Source organism: Amblyomma mixtum, chromosome 8, assembly GCF_055824585.1.
Source record: "Amblyomma mixtum isolate Tamu chromosome 8, ASM5582458v1, whole genome shotgun sequence".
NCBI lineage: Eukaryota > Metazoa > Arthropoda > Arachnida > Ixodida > Ixodidae > Amblyomma > Amblyomma mixtum.
In genome coordinates, this window is record NC_143019.1 from 8713714 (window position 1) to 8734078 (window position 20365).

A 20365-nucleotide genomic window follows, 5' to 3' on the forward strand; every position below is an offset into this window, starting at 1 on the left:
ACTACCGTTCTGATAGGTGCAAATAACAGTTGGTCATTTTGCGACACCTCCATGCCTCCATCTACCCCACTTTTCCCTCTGGCGCTCACTTTGCCAACGGCGGAGCATTGAAAACGTATGCTGGACAGCGTTGATGATAGTGTTGTCAAAGAATCATGATGATGATGAATATTGCACAATGTAGGGTCAAAGACCCATTTCCCAAGCATTTCACCCTAAAGAAGCGGAGCACCAGGCACGGGAAAGCTTCTACACATTGTATCACCTGTGGGTACCCGGCGGCACTGGCGATCGAACCCCGCACATCCCGTTCGCGAGGCGAATGCTAAAACCACTAGGCCATCGCTGCGGTCAATATTGCCAGTATGTACCGGTTCATTCGTGTGGCCATCCGGTCGGACACCGCCTGTCAACGTCGGAATAACCATCCTCGCCCCAAGGCCACTCTGCTAAAGCAGTTGCCCTGCCCTGGTCGACCACTTGACCGTGTTGAATCGATCTTTCTGGCCCAGAACGGACGCATTCAGCTAACAACCGATGGGCCATAATCGCTGTTTATGATTTCGTGCGCTACGTGGGAACATCGCCATCGAAATCTGCATTCACAGACGATGCTGCTTCTTTCATCCCGCATCGTGTGTATCTTCACCATGGCGCCCCAAAAAAGGCTTACGAACCTCGGACGTCTTTTAGTTTGGGAAATAATAAAGATCCCGCGTTGACAATGCTAAAGCATTCATCATTTTATGCTGAGTAACACTCTAAGCCCAACGACATGTCTGACCCCTTCAACCGTACTCTCAGCTACATGCTCGACATATACTTTGACGTTGCCCACGCGAACTGTGGCTATGTTCTACCCTCTGCCAAGACCTCACACAACAGGCTACACAGACTACGACTGGATTCCCCACTTCCTTTCTTCTGTCCTAACGGGAGCGTACACGAACGAGGGACAATAAATAGCCTTCCCTTCCGATGTGATGCTTCTGAGAGCACTCCAATTTCCGAAGCTACGATATACGCTGAAGAATCTCGACAACTTGCCAGCTCGTTCATCACTGACAACCAGTGTCACCATATGCGTAGTCGGGACCACTCAGACGCCACGCGGGCATACCATCACAGCTCTCTCGTTTCGCCCTGGTTGCCTTACTCCCCTTCCAGCCTCTCCACAACAGACTTCCCGCTATCATGGCCATTGCAGCGTTCTGGAACAAATTGCTCAAGTGAACTGCATAGTGGAGTCTACCTGTTCCTTGCGAGGCCATCGTTGTCAGTTGCGTGAAGCTGTACGCGACGATACCTTCAAGCCCTGCTAATCATCATCTTCAGCCTGACTACGCCCACTGCAGGGAAAAGGCATCTCCTATGTATCTTCAATTAACCCTGTCCTTTGCCAGCTGCGGCCACCGTATCCCCGCAAACTTCTTGATCTCAGTCCTCCACCTAACTTTCTGCCGCCCCCTGCTGCGCTTCCCTTCTCTTCGATTCCACTCCATCATCCTTAAGGACCAGCGGTTATCTTGCTTTCGCATTGCATGCCCTGCCGAAACCCATTTCTTGCTCTTGATTTCGACTAGGAGGTCATTAACCCATGTTTGTTCCTTTACCCACTCTGCCCGCTTCCGGTCTCTTAATGCTACCCCTATCATTTTTGTATCCATAGCTCGGTGCGTTGTCCTTAACTCAAGGTGAACCCTTTTCGTTAGCCTCCATGTTCCTGCCCCATAGGTGAGCACCGGTAGATACAGCTACAGCGGTAAGAAGCGCTGCTATTGTTCGCCTATTCTTCCCTCATCCTTAGTCGCCAGCATTGGAGATTTTTCGGCGTGCAAGTAATTTTAATGGAACAGATCGGTATCAGTTCCGTCACCACAACGAAGAGGAAGACGAAGAGCACCCTGGAACGTCATAGAGGCCTGAGGGCTGTCTATTGTGGCGGTTTTCTACCGACCTTCATCGACCTGGTCTTTGAAGAAACACCTTAACACATATGACTTTTTATTTACTTATACTATATTTTTCAGAACATGAAAGCAAAAGCTGTGTCACATGTCACAGCTTTGTCAGCAATGTCATATCCACAAGGCAACCAAAAAGAATCTCGCCGTTTGTGGTAGCACGTCTGAAAAGCAAGCACTGATACGAAAATACTCTCACGTGCAGAAAAGTTGTCGTGCTGATGGTAGGAACATATAAGAAATAGTTGAGTGTTGCACCCTCACAGAAGCAAAGACATGATCGCCTGCTTGGCTTTATGTGCATTGCTTCAACGCCCTACTTGACGTATAAGTTACTGGCCGCGCTAATCAGCTTGGCGTCGCAGGCTGATTGAAGAAAGACACTTCTCTACATTCACGGTATCTTCAAACGCACATCATAGTGATTTGATCAGGTAGGCTGAACTGAGGGGGAGTTTGGGCTACGCCATTCTGCGATACGTAGGTGGAGAGACCTCTGCGCTGATATTTAAGAAGAAAAGAACGTATTTCAAAAAGCTGGCAGTGGTTTAAGAAAGGATGCGCCGCGAATGTGCACAAGACTCCGATATCAATAGAAGCGGTATAGTCAGCTTTCAGAATTTCTGAAAAGCGGTAACGCTTTATGTGAACGTACTAAACAATTACCGAGTCATTAACTTCGCGAATACTGAGGCGCCACTCTTATATTGAAGGATAACGCAAAAAATCACCCGCACAAAACTCATGTACGAAACGGCAGACCAGGCCAAGCCGCGAGGGTAGGCAAGTGCGCGAAATCTGTGAGCCATCGATGGCGGGCTGTACTGTGTAGCAAATTATCAGGCCTTCGTTAATGATTAAGAGCAGGGAGGACCTAACAATGCGGTAAAAGCGCTCACCTCATGGCAGTAGCCTTGCAGCCGCCGAAAAGCGCGCGACGCTGCCTGCGGTGAAAGCGCAGAATGCGCCAAGATGGCTGTCTGCCGCGTAAGGCATATGGCGCTCGAGCAAAGCTGAGAGCTATTAGCGAAAGAAGAGAAAAATGAGGTATACGTTCATCTTCTTCCCAATTCAAAGCCTGCGAACCTGACTAAAATACTAGATCATGTTCGAAATTTCAGTTTTATAAAATTTTTATGATCAGTCATACTGTCGTAGCTAAATATTGCTGAATCACTTATCTTAGAATTAAGCCGTGAAAATTTTCCGCAGAAGGCCACCCTGAAACGACGTTGTGCAACGCACAGTAAGAGAAGAGCAACTACACTTGCCGCTAAATGGACAGCAACTACGGCAGTATTAACGCGGCAGCGTTGAAGACCCCATTGTGCAGTAAACTCGGCATGAGCGTTGTCGGTGTTGGCACGAAACATAACGGACATGGCTCTGGCAGGTGGTTAAAAACATAACAGATATTTGCACAGATTCACAGGCCGCGTACCGCCACTACCTACAGGGCGTGGCGACTCCGGCAACACACCGTATTCTTACCATGGCCACCTCTCTCGACCGAACGGTTACTCTGTCGTGGGTCCCTGGGCATGCCTCGATCCCCGGTAATGAGCGCGTTCATGCGCTGGCCCGAGAACTCTCCTCCCGGACCCCGGAGGATCAGGCACCCAACCCTGCGCAAGAAGCCCCTTCGGTCCTCTCTACATATCACCAAATTACCACATTTTACAAATTCAGCCGCATGACACTGCCACCACCCCACAGTACCTTGTCGCCCTTATCCAGCGCCACATGGCGGCAATTACAGACAGGCTGCTTTATTTCACCCCACCGCCTCTCATGCTTTCATCCCACCTTTCCTCCTGATTGTAACACCTGTGGCGTGCCCAAATCCACACTTTTCCATTACCTTTGGGAATGTCCTTCCCCAAAGGCAGTATCCCCCATCCCCAATCCCACACATTCTTCCTGGGAGGCTGCTTTACGGACCGCTCAGCCCGCCGGCCAGAAATGGCTAGTGGATCGGGCTTTAAGTGAAGCACTAGCCCGTGGACTCCTGGACCAGTAGGGGACCACCCTGGAAGATTTTTTTTTTTTTTGTAATAAAGTTGTTTCCATCCATCCATCCCAGAGAGCAACCAAGGAGGCAGCTGGGCCACCTAGGTCACGTGACCTTGTGGCGCCGTCACAACCTGCACACTGGACGATGAGCAAACTGCCCACTGTGGCAGGTGGCAGTTAATGATTGGGAAAAGCAGCCTGGGCAGGACAGGGCCCACCACTGCGAGCAGCTGCCATCGCAGGGCAGCGGCGCATCGCTTAACCGCTGCACCACTGCGCCAGGAGGGGTATGAGGACTTCCGGGGGTCTATGAATGTTAAGTAGAGAATGACCTCCTGCATATACGGGAATTAACCTATGCCCACCGATATATGCTAGACAGTTACTGCGCAATTTCCTTTCCTCAAATACAATTTTCATTTTCTTCATTACAGCCCCTCTTTCTTCTTTCATTCCCACTTCCTCCCTTCCTGTACGGTGCGGTTCGCGTGTCCACCGAGATGACAGAGAATTACTGCGTCATTAATTGTTGTTGTTTTTGTTGTTACGACTGAGAGAAGGATGAAAAGGAAAGTGCACGGCCCTGCCGACTGGCTCGAACCGTGCAGATAGAGGAGAGTTAAAAGATAAGAGGAAAGAGTGAAAGAAAAAACGCGCGTCGCAACAACTGCGTCCGCCGAAGCGAAGACGCTGGCTGTAGCAACAGATCCCCCAAGAACTTCCCCGAACGTCTCTGCCGCGTCATTCATTGGCGAGCTACAGGTCATGACTGCGCTTGGGCTTCGCTGTGGTTAAGCGATGTAACGCTACTGATGATTTACTTGGATAATCTTTGAGGTAATCAAACAGATGACAGGTGTCCACCGAGACATGTGAGGCAGTTACTGCGTAATTTCCTTTCCTCAAATTCAATTTCTTGATTACGGCCCCTCTTTCTTCTTTAACTCCCACTTCCTCCCTTCCTCTACAAACGGATTACGGGTGTCCACTGCAGCCACGGGCATACGGCCGAGGTGCTCCCACACTCGACGAGGCGAATTGGCTGGCGTAGTGAAGCCATCGCTTCAAAAAGGCCAATCATTACGCAGAACGTTTTGTGATCTGCATCATGTGTTTAGGCATGCCACTGAACTTTCGCAGAAAGTAGATTATGCGGGTGCATTTCATGCGTCTTGCACATTACAGACTGACAATTTTGCTGAAAGGCGTTCTTCATGACGCATATAGGTTATCAGGTTTTGAGTGATGTCCTTTAAAAAAATCAACGCTATAGCAGGAGATTACTTAAGGCGCTGCATGAAAACAGAGGGATGACTGGGCTTAGGAGCACATAATTTTGTTCGCCACTCTAGCGCATATTGTAACATGGTAGCGTTAAAGGCCCCTTAACGAAAAAAAATCCCCTGTCGGCGACATCGGCCCTGTTAGCGAGAAAATAAGGTGGCACAGGGTGGCCCAGGTAACCACTCTCCGGGCAAACAACCATGCGACTCACCTAGGTCGCGGGACCTTACCGCGTCATAAGAACAACCTGTGCGCCAGACTGTGAGTAAATTGAGGGAAGTTGCTGTTAAATTAATGATTGATTGCGAGAGGTTGCTCAGGAAGAGCAGCTTGGGTAGCACCCCAGCGCTAGCTTGGGTTGCAGCGCCTTCCATCGCAGCGCATTGTGCATCCATTAACCGCTGCACCATTGAGAAACGAGTGGTGTGAGGACTCCCAGGGACATAGGAATGTGGAGTTTAGAATCACCAATTCCGCATATATGGGCAGTAAATCAAGAACATTATCGCGTCCTATCCCTAATTCTGAGCTTAAGCATCCGCTCCAATTTCCTTCATTCCTGCTTCGCAGACACCTTATTTGTTTTTTCCCGCATTAACCCGCATTAACCTGGCTCGCTGAAGCGGTGGCGGTTAGAAATAGCAAGGCTTGGATCTTGCCCAGTACCGGAAAAAAAAAAGTAATGAAACTGGCTCTGGCTAGAAATCTGAAAGTAGTCGAGGCGTTCAAGTTGTGATCGAGAAAGAAAATATCATAGAAAACGCTTTTGTTTACTCGGGAACACATAAAAAAAAAATGAGCGGTATGTGCTTGAAGATATCCTAGCTTTCAGGTGCTCTAGTGTTGTGTGTTACTTTGTTTCCGACGTCTCCTTTAAAGCTCTGGGTAGCAGATCATTGAAACTGGAATTTTCAAAGCCCCAGTTTGAAGCTTCTTCTTTGTTTTGTTCTAATTTAAGCAAGTCAACCTGGTAACGTATGATGCAAGGTCGTTTCAAGGAACTTAAATTCGTTTCACGTCGTCACCCTATTCCTTATTGTTTTTCTGCACGAAGCAATACCTCGTTACATAGCTGTATTCATGTTTCTGTAAAACATGATGCGAGCTATTCAATCAATCAATCAATCAATCAATCAATCAATCAATCAATCGATCGATCGATCGATCCAACAGCATCAGCCTGTACGTTATTTCTTTGAGAGCTGAACTTGAACCGAGTGACAGCAAACATCCCAGTAGAGACATTTTGGATTAAGATCCGAAATTATTTTAGACTCAACAAAGAAACGCACGTATATTTGTCTGTGATTTATTTTTGGCACGTCGCTCATTCATTCCACCGACACCTCACTTTAAGCCGTAATGCTGCCCAGAAGTGCTCTAGAGGTCTCCATGAAGACTTTGAACACAACCATGGATGCTGAAGAGAGCAGTATGCTTGGTTTTGCAGGAGTCCGCTTGAGAGTTATTGAAGTGACGTCAGTAAATCCATGGCGCCCATATTCCATTGTTATTCTCAGGATAACCCTTTGGATCTATGTCAGCCGTAAATTGAGGTGGAGCGGTCATGTTGTGTACGTTCAGCCTGTGCAGCATGAAAGACAGGAGCTGCAAAATGTGAAACAGTGTTAAGAAAATCAGCGCACTTGTGCCTTGAAGGAATGTAGTAGAAGTCGTTCTTTTTGCTTATCCAAAGAAATAAAGCAACTCGAAGCAGCAGACACTCGGCTAGCGATGCCGTTAGTATGTTCACCGGAAAAAAAAATCTAGTCGATACAAAGGAAGGTTACCTCGTAAGCTCACAACCTGGTTTACTTATGGCATATTTTTCTTTACGCTCGTATGCATGACTGCGTTTGAACTGAGTTCATTAGCCAGTTGTGCATCCACAACACCAGATGTGCAAAGTGAAAAACGAAGGTTTCGGGCCAATAAATAAGAAACCGACGAAGAGGAACCGAACATTTTACACAGGTGACGTGGCTATTTCAAAATAATTTTTATGCTTCATTTCATCTTCATTAATTGTTATAAGTATCTTGCGTCTGTGTACACAGCCCACTTTATTCTTTACATTTTACCGAACTCATTGTTTGACACTGGTAACGCAATCCTGGCCAGTTATCATCATGAGTGTCAGCCATTTACAGAAAAGCCAACAACGATAAAAAAGAAAGTGAACAGAGGATGAAAGAAAGCACCGGATCTGGGAACGCACATTTCGTCGCTCTTTTATTTACGGCGATTAAGGTGCCGCCCGATCCGGCTTTAGGCTGGATTCCGAATGCCGCCACTAAACGGGCTTGTATTGTCAAATAATCTCACTCGCCTTTGGGTTCGCCAAGGCCAGGTTCCGCTGCTCGCAGGGATCTTCCTCTAAGTCGAACAGGTAGTATTTCTGGTCATAGTCGAAGTCTGGGACGCTTTCGAGGCTGCAATTCACACTTGCCCTCTGCCTCGATTTGCACGCGCCGCTGCCTTCGAAAAGGTGAGGGTCGCCGTAAAATCGCCGCAGCACCGCTGCAGTCCTTGACTGCCGCAGCAAAACGTCCACCTCTGAACATGATTTGCTCCCCGTCGGCATCTGCGAAATTGATTGTTTCGGTCTAAGATGAATTTATCAGGACCGGGACATTGTGCCAGTTCATACCATTTGAGAACTAAAATCACAATGTTCGAAAGAGAGGAATGAAAACGACCACAGTAAGAATCAGCCGTGACCATAATAAAAATAACGACACCATAGTAATGATGATAATCATGAGTTTGGAACGCCGCTGCCAAAGAAAGGCATTGGCCATATCCCCTTAATTATAGCTCGTCCTATTGTATAATTATAACTCGTGCCCCAAGCGGGCATGTTATACTCGCAGTGTCCTCGTCTTATCCACCCACCAGACTTTCTGCCGCTTCCGCTACACTTTCCCTCTGTTGAAAATCACTCTGTTACCCTTAAGAGGCAATTTGTTGTCTTTCCTTTGCAACAAATGCCCGCTTTTTTGTTCCCTTATTACCAAATCTGTTCCCTAATCTTCTCTGCTCTCTTTCTGTTTCTTAATTTTGCACGTATAATTTTGCTTTGCTTTGCTTGCTGCGCTGCCCTTAATTTGTGGTCAACTCTTTCCGTTACCCCCCCCCCCCCCCCCCTGTTTATGCAGCATTAGATAGCACCGGTAACACACAGCTGTTATGTAGTTGTCTCCAGAGATATACACACCGGGATTCATGATCATTGAATACCTGCAAAATGCGCATCGCCCATTCTTAATTTTGCAGTTCATTCCCGCTCGCGGTCCGGAAGGACGGCCACTATCTGTCCTAAGTAGACATGAAAAGTTTTTTTTTTAAGTTCAGCCAATTCCCCTAAACACAAACTCGGAAAACGACGAAAGTCTGATCTAAGCACAAACCGTAGCGCCATTCAATATGTTACATGAGGTGATATTATTCCCCCCTTACAAAAAAGAAGGGCACTAACGACACGCCCACATCATGGATGTCAAGCTAACGTTCAAAGGAAAAATAAACAAGAAGTGCAGGACAACTGAAGCGTGCATCGGGTAGAAATTGCTTGCCGTTCCGGCGTGTGGTGCGGCTCAAGGCTCATTACGTGCACAATGCGACAGCTCGGCGGTCGACGTCTCGGTTGCGTAGCATCGTCTGGAAGGACCTCACAGTTACCATCACTAACACGTCGTGAGACTTTGTGAGGACCAAAGTCGTGGCAGACCACCTTCTGGGAGCAGACGACGTTGGACACGTACACCGAGACTTCGTCGCCTGATTTGTAGCCAACCTTTCGGTGCCGAAGGTAGTAGCGGTGCGGATCAGTGCCCTGCTGCTTCCCGATGTGCACTCGGGCTAGCCGAGGGCATTCTGCAACGTGTTGGGCAAACTGCTGAGATGGTCACCATCGCGGTACGAGACCCTGGTGTCAAACATGCATTTCTACTTTTCGTTAACATAAGTCGAAACGGCTTGAAGCGCGCTGTTTCTAGCAAGACCGTGTTGCACGCATAGGCGACTTATGGCAGCACCTTGTCCCAAGGTTTGTGCTGAACATTTACGTGCATTACAGCATGCTCATGTACGGTGTTGTACAATCCTTCTGTTAGTCCATTGCTCAGTGGATTGTATGGCATGGTCACGCAGTGGCTGATGCAGCAGAACGGAAAATGCGGTCGATAAGCAGTGCTGTAAACGCCGTCCCTACGATGGTGAAGGCGTCAGAAAAAGCCCCGTGCCGCAAAACTAGGTTTTAAATGGCTTTCGAAGATGCGCATGAGGGGTCGTCTTGGGCAACACATAATGAGCAAAATAATCTGCCGTGCTTATTATCCACTTGCCGCCAGCCCACTACAAAGGGCCAAGGCGGTCCACTCTTGTGTGGTCTAATGGAGCATGAGGGACTGTGACGGGTTGGAGAAACTTCGAAAACTTCACTGGTGATGTTTTAGGCTCTGCCATTTACCGCAGCTTTTTATGTTGCGTTTACGTAGGGCAGTAATACATGCTTCGCGATCACGCCACCATCCGTGAGCAGTCCAAGAGGCCAGACATGAACTTATCGTGGGATGCAAAAAACATGTCCGTGCGTAGGTCGATTGGAACTACCAGAAGTTGAGACATTTCGTGGCTCCTCGACTTCTTGTGCAATATACCTCGTCGCAAACAGGAGCCGAGCTGTAGAGAGAAGTGTAAAGGTGGAGTATTTCTTTATTCGAGATGTTTGCCATTAGGCATAATGAAAAAGGGAGAGGAAGTTAGAAGGAGTGTAAACAAGTCTCGTTTAAAAAGTGGCAAAAGTTCACGATAAAGCGATTATCCTGTGTCCACTTGCGATCGTCGACTGCAACGTCCCATCGAAGGCGTACCTTCCTTCGTAAGCGTCGTCTCACGGAGACTAGCCGGGCAAGTCCACTGCAAGTGTTTTTCGTCACAGTGGTCTGGCGTAGCACCACAATGGGGACACTCGTCAGTCTCTACTAAATATTTGTCACGCCACCGATGATGCACAGGAGGAGTCAGAATCGCTCCGGTCCGATTCCGGCGCACAGGTACCTCCTCCTCTTGAGTGAGACTACATGGGAGAGGGTACGAACAAGGAGAAATTAAAGCGCGTGTTCGCTGGCGCAAAGCCTGTTTCTGAGAAACACGGGACAGGAACGGATCTGGGGGAAGAGGGCCCGGTGGCGGTATGTCGGATGTGTCAAGCTGTGTTATTGCATCCATATGAATAGTATGCTGATCCTGGGCATAGCCGCGAGTCCAGTGTATACGCACAGGACAGGGGAATTTTGTCCAAAGTTGGTGAATGGACTGTGTAACTTGGAATGTGCGCCGGACCGCCGTAAGCTGCTTAAAGGGATACTGAGGCGGTTTTCGAATCAGCTAATTTTTTACGGTTTTGAAGTAGTGTCATTGCTGATCACGTCTGTGAAATTATTTTTTCGATTTTGGCTAAAACAGTGGCGCAATCACCAATTAAAAACGCGATGTTCAAATCTCCCGCGCCCCGCGCGAGCGCAGGAGAGGAGAACAGCGGAGAGGGAAACCTCGTCCATGTCGGCCATCGTGACGTCACGTTGAAGAGCCGGGAATACTTCGGCGCACCCGAGCGAGCTTTCAGCGCGCGTTGTTTCTCGTGCTGCGTGCGTTGTGACGTACAAAGCTTGTCAGCCGACCTTGAGAATCAGATTCAACACGAGGTACTACTCTGCGTTCGTGTCCATGAACAAATACGGCCGAAACTGTGTCGTCTTCCACTGTTTTTCGCAAAATCATAATCGCAGCGGAAGCGCTCGCTGCTGTGACGAAGAATTCAAGCCGACCAAAGCAAGCCTACTCTGCTCGAAGCACTTTCGTAAGAGCGGCTACATGCAGAGCTTGTCCCTAATGTGACCTCTTGAGATTTGTCGAAAAGGCGCGGCTGAACCATGACACAGTTCCTTCGATTTTCTCGCGCAGGAGAGGCGTGTCACCATTCCGAAGAAGCGCCTCTTCTAAAAGTAGAAACATGCTCACTTAGCCCCTGAAGAAACCTTATAGAGGCTCATGCATATGTCGCTCTCCTCAGCTTAGGTGCGGCCAGACCACCTGAGACGTGCTCAGCAAGGCTCGGTTAGTGATTTTATACTCGGTTCGACGTGTCCAAGCAAGCAAGCAAGCAGAGCAGAGCAAAGCACAATAAAGCAAAGCAAGCATCGAAGCTCTTCATATGCGGCATCTCGTTTAATCGTAGCTAAGCGATCAAAATGAAAGCGTTCGACGTTCTGATTTCGAATGCAAATTTATGAGAGAAATGAATGCCAACCGAGTTTTTGCAAAAACACACCGCTACCTTACTCGGTTTCTGCATGAAGTTGTGGCAGCCGGCGAGTTGCAGCTAGCTTGGCTTTTAAACACACATATAGTTGGCCACTACTTCACTGAACCTAAACTGCAAATCTAGGAAGGGCGAACGTTTCCGAGGCAGCGATTAATATTTTCTGGCATCTGCTGAATGCGTCACTATCCTGTGGTCACATGCCTCGCAGTGCTTGGCCGTTGCGCTTCGCTAATTTTGACATCAACTTTGTGCTGCTTCATCGTTTCCTTGAAATACTTCCTTGCCCCAACCTGCAACGCCGAGTACTGAGAATAGGATTTTTTGTACTCAGTGCTTTGGGCCTTTTCTTTAGGATGACGCTCTTTCAGGCGAGCCAGGAGGCTTCTGGTGGTGGTAATTGACTTGACTATTGTTCGCACCCCTTCCTTTCCGAGAATACGAGCCGAGGTTGTGCTGGCACCTTTTACGCATGGTCTGCATCGCGTCTTTGACGCTGGCGTATGCTTGTGCTAGGCGTAGAGTTTTTTGCTTGTGTCTTGCTTTCAGGTGATACGTGGAATGTACAAACTGTAGTATCCTTTTATTTGGAGTTCAGTAAAAAAAATAGTCGCCGTATTCGCTTTTACAACGCCACGGAAAGCTGCGATCTGCACTCAACGCATCGCCAGATCCGCATCGGCAGCTTCTCCGGTCCTCAAAGTGACGTCATGACCTCTCTTGACCAATCACGGGCGGCGCCGCGCCGCGTGGCGTGCCCCGCGGCACAGGCTGCATATTTCGTCTAAAAAAGGCTATTCGCGCTTGTTTTTGTCTTATTTGGATGCGATATTCCAGTATACAGCATGGAAAACTATAGGACGCCGCTGCCAGCCTGATTTTCAAAAAAAGTGCTTCAGTCTCCCTTTAAGGGCGGCAATGGTGTCGGTGTAAATGCCAACAATATCGAAAGTGGGTATGAATGGATGGGAAGCAGTTGAATTGTGTATCTCTTGAAGCTCCAAGGCAGGGGGGGAGCAAGTATCCGTGCTATATGTAGGGCGGGAGTTGAGATGATGGTGGGATGGACTATAAAGTACGGTAACTACCTCAGGGCTGTGTGTGATGCATCGGTGTATATTATGCGCCCTGAAGGCAGATGCGCGGCTGATATCGTGGTCGAAGCAGAGGAGCGATTGTCTGTGAGTTGACAGTATGACCATGGAAGAAGAGTCTCTAAACGATGAAGCTGAGGCGACATCTTGCGTGCTCTGTTTGCCTCTCGCTGGTCGATCATTTCACTTAACGTATTAAGTTGAGCGTACTCTTGCAGAATGGGTGCGGGTGTGGTACGAGGAAGATAAGTTATGGCGCTCATAGCCTCCCGATTGACTGATTCAAGGAAGTCCTACTGTCGATGGGTGAGGCGATGAAATTGGGCCTGGTACTCTATCCGCTTTCGCTGATAGCTTTCGCAACAGACCCGCGAAGTCGTAAAAACGCAAACGGGTCTCACATGTATCTAAGTTCTCACTGCGTTTTGTGCATTACGTGCAAAGCGCGAACGTTGCCAGTATTTTTCCTAAAATGCCCCTTTAAACTAATATGCGAATGAAACTGGCCTTGAAAACGCAAATCCATGTTGTGAGAGGAGAACTTGTCTATCTGTCTGATGTGTTCGGCGATGGCAAGCGTTAATTAAGGTCTTCGCTCCGAGGATGAAGCCCTCTGATTGGAGGAGGGTGTGATGTGGAAAGGTGATGAGGTAAAGAACATGAAATGCTAAGATTGTAAACCACGGTGCTGGCAGATTATCGTCTAGTTTAGTGCGATTTCACATTCCAGGCAGACGCTGGGTCGACTGAAATTCATCCGCAGTTGCGATTCCTCATGTAGCCGATTTGCGTGAAGCAGCCTGGATTAGTACTGCAAGCTTTACAAGGCCGATCAGACGCGTTACAAGAGGGCACGGTGTTGGCAGAGATTGTGTTTGCGCTCTAGTACATGCGCCGACCGCAGCGGCGCGGGAGCGCTGCGGGGCAGGGTCCATTCGCTTGCGGAGCCCTGGACTCGACTGAGCAGTGTGCCGGGCTTTTGATGCTGTTTTAGGCTGTGTTTTTCAGTGTGTTACGCTGTCAGAGTCACGGTGTGGTGGTGGTGTGACACTTTTTATTAACAGCCTTTATGTGAGGCGTTCAATAGGTCCTGGGCCAAGGTGACGAAGGCTAAGATCAAATTGGAGTCAAGGTGTAAAATATATTGAGGTCAGAGTGCATCACAAGGTGTGCACGTTAGGCTCACGGCTTTCACGTTGTGATAGACACCGTGCACGAACAAAGTTTGTTGGAAATACTTTTGTGCCGCGGTTTGAAAGCAGCCGCAGTGATAGTTGTGCAAACGCATGTGTTGGCGCGGGCCGACGAAGTGGGCGGTCGTCGCGGCCTATGTGCATGGTGGCCGCGATGTGTTGGCTCTTGCTGTGGCAGACCTGAGGGGTCCAGCCGATACCAGAAGCCGACTAGACGCGATCATGGGTAAGAGGTGCTTCGTACCAAAGTGCAGATCGGGCTACCAGAGTTGTTTGGAAAAAGTGACACTTTTTAAAGCTCCGTCGGAGCCTGCTGGCCTAGAACTTTGGCGCCGGGCAATCCCGAGAGCAGATAAGGTAATGCAACTGAGCGACCGTTTCCGCGCGAAGCACTTCTCCTAGCATATGGTACCAAAGTCGTACTACGCCGAGTTCGATGGCAAGGTACTCTTGAATGCACCCAACAAACCGATGCTTTCTTCGAATGCTGTGCAAAGTATTTTTCCCCGGGTGTCCGAAATATCTTAAAATATAGACAAGTTCAAGAAAAGCTTCAAGGAAACGAGTCTCTAGCCACGTGTGCCAAGCTGTCAAGCGAGCGGTCTGCACCTGCCGCTCCCGCACTGCCCGCGGGGACGGCCTGCGACAAACAAGAAGGCACCGATCCATCATGGAGCCCTCAAAAGAAACTGTGCCTAGTTGGCTGGAGTACATCATGCGTGTCAGGTGATCGACGAACATGCCTTTCTTTGAAATTTGCTTGTTCCACAGAAAGGCTATTCAGGCCTCAATTGAACAAAAAATGACAATTGAGCCGGTTAACGTCCAGGAGCGAAACATGGGTATTAATGGATGCCGCATTGCAGGGCTCCAAATTTAGTCTGCATCGGATTCTTCACATCACACAGCACATGTGCATCTTTTGCGTCGTTTCGTGGCCGCCGCAGCCGGAATTTAACACTAGTTCTCCGGCTCAGCTTCCTGGTCATTAAGGTATCCTCGGGCTTAAAACTCTGGAGGACTCGAGATCAGCGAATGAAATAATTGAAGCTAATAATGGCGGCCTGGGCACTCTGTTTCTATAAGCCACTTTTTGAAGAAGCATCTACATAGACACACTAGATGCCACATGCCGTGACAGCGGAGCAATTATTTTGCTTCGGCGATCTCGTGGCCAGTTTAGCCGCTGTACATTTTGGTGCCACAAAACATGGTGGTACGAAAGGCAGAAGACATGCCGGTGATCAAGACATGCCGGTAATATTTATAACAAATATTCAGCTGCATAACTTGTAGGACCCTAGAATCCTCGATAGAGAATTTCGCGGCTCAACATTATTAAGGTGAACAAGTCGCGGCAGTTATTCTGAACTGACATCCGCCAATCCCAGTTTAGAGTCGCGTAAATATTTTACGTCACCACGTGCACGCCGGTCCAACCTTGAGGGAGAAAACTGCTCAGCATCGTTGGTGTCAGCGTTAAAGATGAGCTTGGCAGGAGTAACGACAGGGGAATTTCCACTAACTATTTTCGCGTTGCGTAGCTAAACGTCCACTGCACTAGCCATTAAAACGTCGTAAGTTCACACTCGGTTTCGTTTCTGTCCCTGCGCTCATTCGTACAACGGTGGATGCGTTCCGCGACGCACCAGAAGTGCGCAGGTTCTATTCCTGGCTGCGGAGACAATCTATCGGGCGGAATGCGGAAACGTCCTTGAGGTTTCCCTGCAGATTTGAGAACCCCAGTTGGGCGGAGTTAAGCATGTCCTCTACACGGCGGGCATCATGTCACTGCGTCGAATGCACGATCAGGCTCTTTGGCCCAAATGTGGGAGCGTGCGCTTTGCGGCCGACCTTTTATATTTAAGAGTAAGTATAGTTAACTATGCTCTCAGCATTCTTGAGAACGAACGAAAAAAAATGGCTGTGGCTTCGCTTGGTTAAGCCCGGTAATTGCGAAAGCAATATCCGTAGCTACGCCATGGTTCAGCTGGTATTGTAGCTGGTGGTGGTGCTCGTGGTTAAACTTGTGGTGATGCATCGGTTATACAATCCAATCAAATCCAATCCAATATGTTAATATGGTAGCTACCGGCCTCGCTACGCGACGGGCTGAAAGTGCAACCAGTATTGCTCTCGCAATAAAACTTTTGCAATGAACGCAATTCAGTGACGAGATTGGAAGGATCGCAAGGCAGCGTTCACGCATCTGTTCCATCCATTCATGCAATCCCAGCCAGTAAAACACGGAGGAGTCTAAAATTATTCACTGTCCACAGCAGTTTCAATCCTCCTGCGCCTTGCCAAACTTAACAAAGCGCACATAGACGCCGCGGTACCGAACGGTCGCGCAACACCTGCATTACGGCCGCCGCAATTCGGCGACAAAGCAAGACCCCATCGCCTGCGCCATCTGTCGGCATTCGAGAGAAGCGCAAGGAGGAGCGAGCACAATCTGGTCGCGCCGTCGGGCGCAGTGTCCGCACCCAAATATATTCTTACACCATGCAAGAGGGGAACATAATTGGCCTTTCCTGAAATACATGTCGCGACATTTGTGCCGCGAAATAAACGTTGCTCCGATGGGAAGTCCTGTCGTATATAACAACGGGACGAAGGCAAATGCAGCAGTGACCTTGAATCGTTGGCTTGCTTCTTCTTTGTAGCCTCCAAGAACCAATTTGAACCTCCCGTGTCTCAGTGCCGCGTTCCCTTTCTCAAAAAGAATCTCGTTGAGCAGTTCGAGGCGTTTAAGCGGTGCACCAGTGGATAGTGTTTGCCAGATGTCCATACCGTCCAGGGGCCCTAGGGATGCTTGACTGCCTCCTGCAGGAGAATGCGAAAGAACAACACGCTATTGTAAACCCCGCAGTTCATACCTTGTTACGGCTATCCCTTTGCTTCGTCAATACAATATCTTATCCGTTAGAAATTTATTTCATTACAACCTAGCCATCATGTTTTTTAGATTAATGAACACTGCACTTTCTTTTGAATTTATTGACGAATGGTTTTTGAAAAATTGTAACCCTACGAGATTTGCAGCTCAAAAAAATTTCTTGCTCCCCAAGTTTTTACTAATTATGAAAAACGTCATTCTCATTTTTCATGCATTTCCGTGAGAAAAAATTTACCCCTGAGTTTAAAATCGCCTATGTCTTTGTCTATGTCTAAATGGAATTTAAAAAGTTTTATTTTGCAGCAAAATGTGGAGTGAACTGCTTCTTTTCACTTTAGAAAATTCTTGTCCTTAATTATTTGCTAGAAATTTCTACTTTTTTGCTTTTTGACAACTGTATCCTTGTATTCTCAATTGTTTCTTTATATGTCTTTACACAACGCTGTATTCTGTACAATATTATTTATAGTGGGTTGTTATTCGTGTTTTGCTTGTCTGTTTGTTTTTGCCCTGCTAATCTATTTCATTGTTACTTACTTAAATTACCATTGTTATTGCTGCTAATTGTACCTGTCTGTGATGCTGCTTGTGTTTTATTCAAGTTAGTATTAATCTACCGGGGGTCCCGTGACAGTTGCTTGACTTTGGGACCCTCGCCTGTATACTGATTTTATGTAACCAATATGTACCCAATAAATTCTTATCTTCTTAAAGCACAGTGCTAATAGTGCAGGTATCCGCTCTTCCGCTCCAGTGGGCCATACTCGACCGCTTTGTTGCTGTCATTTTCACAGCCTGTTGTTGGCAAAAAATACTATTAATTATTAGCCGTTGTAACAGGTGCGCAATATATTTTAAACGAGGAGTGACGCGCCTAACCTTATTGTGAGCACCTGTTTTAAAATATCAACACTGAAATGCATTCCTGGCCCAATACGTGTACCTTTTGAGAGTGCACAAAGCGACCTCATTTTACGTTCACCTTAATCGTAAATAGGCCCGATGTGCAGTCAGAAGCCCCCACCAAGCACTGCAAAATGGGTCTCGGACACTGTTGGTATTGGTGGAGATATAAACAATTACAAGTGTTGGTCAAATGTTTAGGGGAATCCCCCAAGGTGGAGTAAATTTGTAATAAGGGAGTAATTACTCATTGGCATCCACCCAAGCGCAGCCATACGGCCACAAAGGAAAGCTATACAGCTTTCTCAGAAACTTCGTAGTTAAAGAAAAATTCGTCCTGGTCCGGGGTTCGAACCGGGGACCACCGCTTCACCGGAGCAGTCGCTCTACCAACTGAGCTAACCGGCACGGCAAGCTTATGGTAGGGCGAGAGCGAATTGATCATTAACTCGAATTGGGAACAGTGTTCGTCAAATGTTTGGAATTTGGCCGCTAGGGGGCCCGAGTGAGCGGACGCGTTTATTATCGGCTCCGCCAATTTCTGGTTCCTGTGCCCAGCTAAGTCCTTTCTAGGACCCACCAAGGCCCTCAACGGATCCTGGAAGGTTCACGGACCCCAATCGCTACCATCTTTTGGATGTGCCCAATGACCTCGGTGAGCTACCTGTTGAAAATGTCTCTGGCAGCCACGCCGCTGCGCTAACCCTCGCCTCATCGAGGCGAGCCTCGCCGGCGCGCCGCGTTCCTCACTCTCCAACAGCCATGGAGGAGCCCGTGGATGGAGAGACCTTGAACCCATTGGACTGCCACCCTGGTGAGTGGAAAACTGTGCTCCACGCATACCGTAATCGGACCACGGATTCGAATTCGCCCCCAAAACACCCGGTATCGGCCACCGTTCAACCTAAACCAAACGCCAGCAACGCCGGCGCGCCACCGGACGCTGCATCTGGGAACACCCGAAGCGCGTTCAAGGAGACGCCACAGCTCCTACGCATGACGCGCGCCGTCGTCCATAGAAGCAAGCAACTCGCCGCACTGCCGGCGGGTACCATCAGAGTAGTCTTTCGCCCGCGAGGCGGCCTCTCCCTGGAGAAGATCCCGGCTCCCAGTATCCTGCAGGCACTTCACTCGACGCTCAGCTGCTCAGTGATTGGCGAGTTGCACATAAGAATCCACCCAACTAACAACACCTTCACAGTGGCGACGGTGGCGGAGGCAACAGCTCTGGCGTTGGTGAAAATTCAGCAAATTACCTTAGATGGACTACAATACCCGGTAGCCGCGTACATCGCGGCCCCTCCAGCGGCAGTCAAGGGCGTCATTTCCCGGGCCTACTGGAACGAGACACCAGAACAAATCCTAACTGACTTACAGTACAGAAACCCGGACGCTAACATTATAGCGGCCCGACGCATGGGTAAAACAACGTCCATCTTAATAACTTTTGCCTCAGGTCCCGTGCCTCACACAATTAAATATATGTGTGTGGTACACCGCTGCACCAAATACAAGGGAAGCCCCGATGCCTGCACAAACTGCAGGAAGCCTGGACACAGGTACGACGTGTGCCCTCTCCCGAAGGCTGGACTTTGCCCGCGGTGTGGCGAGAAGCACACCCCTCAAGAGACCCCATGCACGCCAAGCTGCATTCTTTGTGGTGGTTCCCACCTTACCGGTACCGGCTCGTGCAAAGCCAGGACCCCTCCACCTCGTAGACAGACCGCGCCGAAACCGAAGCAACCAGTGCCCACTCCAAAGGACTTTCCACCGCTAGTGCCTCATCAAGATCACCAGCGAGCCTGGACCAAACCCACCAGTACACCCCAAACCTCACAGCGGGAGGAAGAGATAGCTCTCCTGCGGGAAGAGGTAAGGCATCTTAGGGCAGCCATTAATTCCATCCCTCCTACCGTTTCTCCACCCACTCCTTCACCAACACCCCAAACCTCTTCACCTACACCCCAACCCTCCACCCCCCCCCCCCCCCCCCCCTCAAGAAACGCAGACCAGGCGACATTCCAGACATGGATTCTAAATTACAAAACTTTGCCCAACAGCTCGAAGCCAGTATTCTGGCTCAGACTCAAAATTACATTGAAGCCGCCATCACTAAGCTTACAGAAACTATTATCAGTCAGGTAACCTCTGCTATTCTGCAACAAATTCCACAAATAATTGCTGGAATGTCTTCACATATCCCAGCTAGCAACCCCATAGCTGCTCCCATCCTCCGCCCCCCCACCCTCCAGCATGGCCCAGTTGACGGGCAATAATCTCCAATTAAGCATCCTACAATGGAACTGCAGGGGGTTTCGTCGCAAACGAGACCCCCTGCAGCAGCTCCTCTCTGCTTCCTCCACACCCCCTGATATAGTAGCACTTCAGGATGCTGGCACAAATTTATCGCTGCCAGGATACCCTCTGGTACCGTCCGACACCACTCCAAACCCCAGGGTTACCACGTATCTCCAACATTTCGTACCATACACTTGTCATGTACTAACCTCGCCGGTAGCTCACACATTCCTAGAATTAATCCCCTCCACTCACAGATCTCAACCCCTCTTCATCCTCAACTGTTACCTCCTTCCGAGGCAACCGGTCTCAGATTTAATCTCTCTAATTAAAGCCGCCTCCAACGCTGCAAAAAAGGACCCCCTCATTATATTAGGGGATTTCAACTGCGC

At 48.8% G+C, this 20365-nt stretch overlaps 1 protein-coding gene across 1 annotated transcript in view; it reads right to left on the reverse strand.

The window, feature by feature from the left end:
* Window positions 1-6623: 6623 nt before the first annotated feature.
* The window catches only part of LOC149331279 (arylsulfatase B-like), a 54007-nt gene continuing 40265 nt past the window's right edge, over window positions 6624-20365 (reverse strand). The window contains exons 8-10 of the mRNA XM_089556431.1: window positions 16509-16699; window positions 7591-7845; window positions 6624-6869 (exon numbers count right to left, since the gene is read on the reverse strand). Coding sequence (XP_089412557.1) covers window positions 6741-6869; window positions 7591-7845; window positions 16509-16699 — 575 coding nt within the window. The 3' untranslated portion in view covers window positions 6624-6740. The remainder of the gene's footprint in view (window positions 6870-7590; window positions 7846-16508; window positions 16700-20365) is intronic.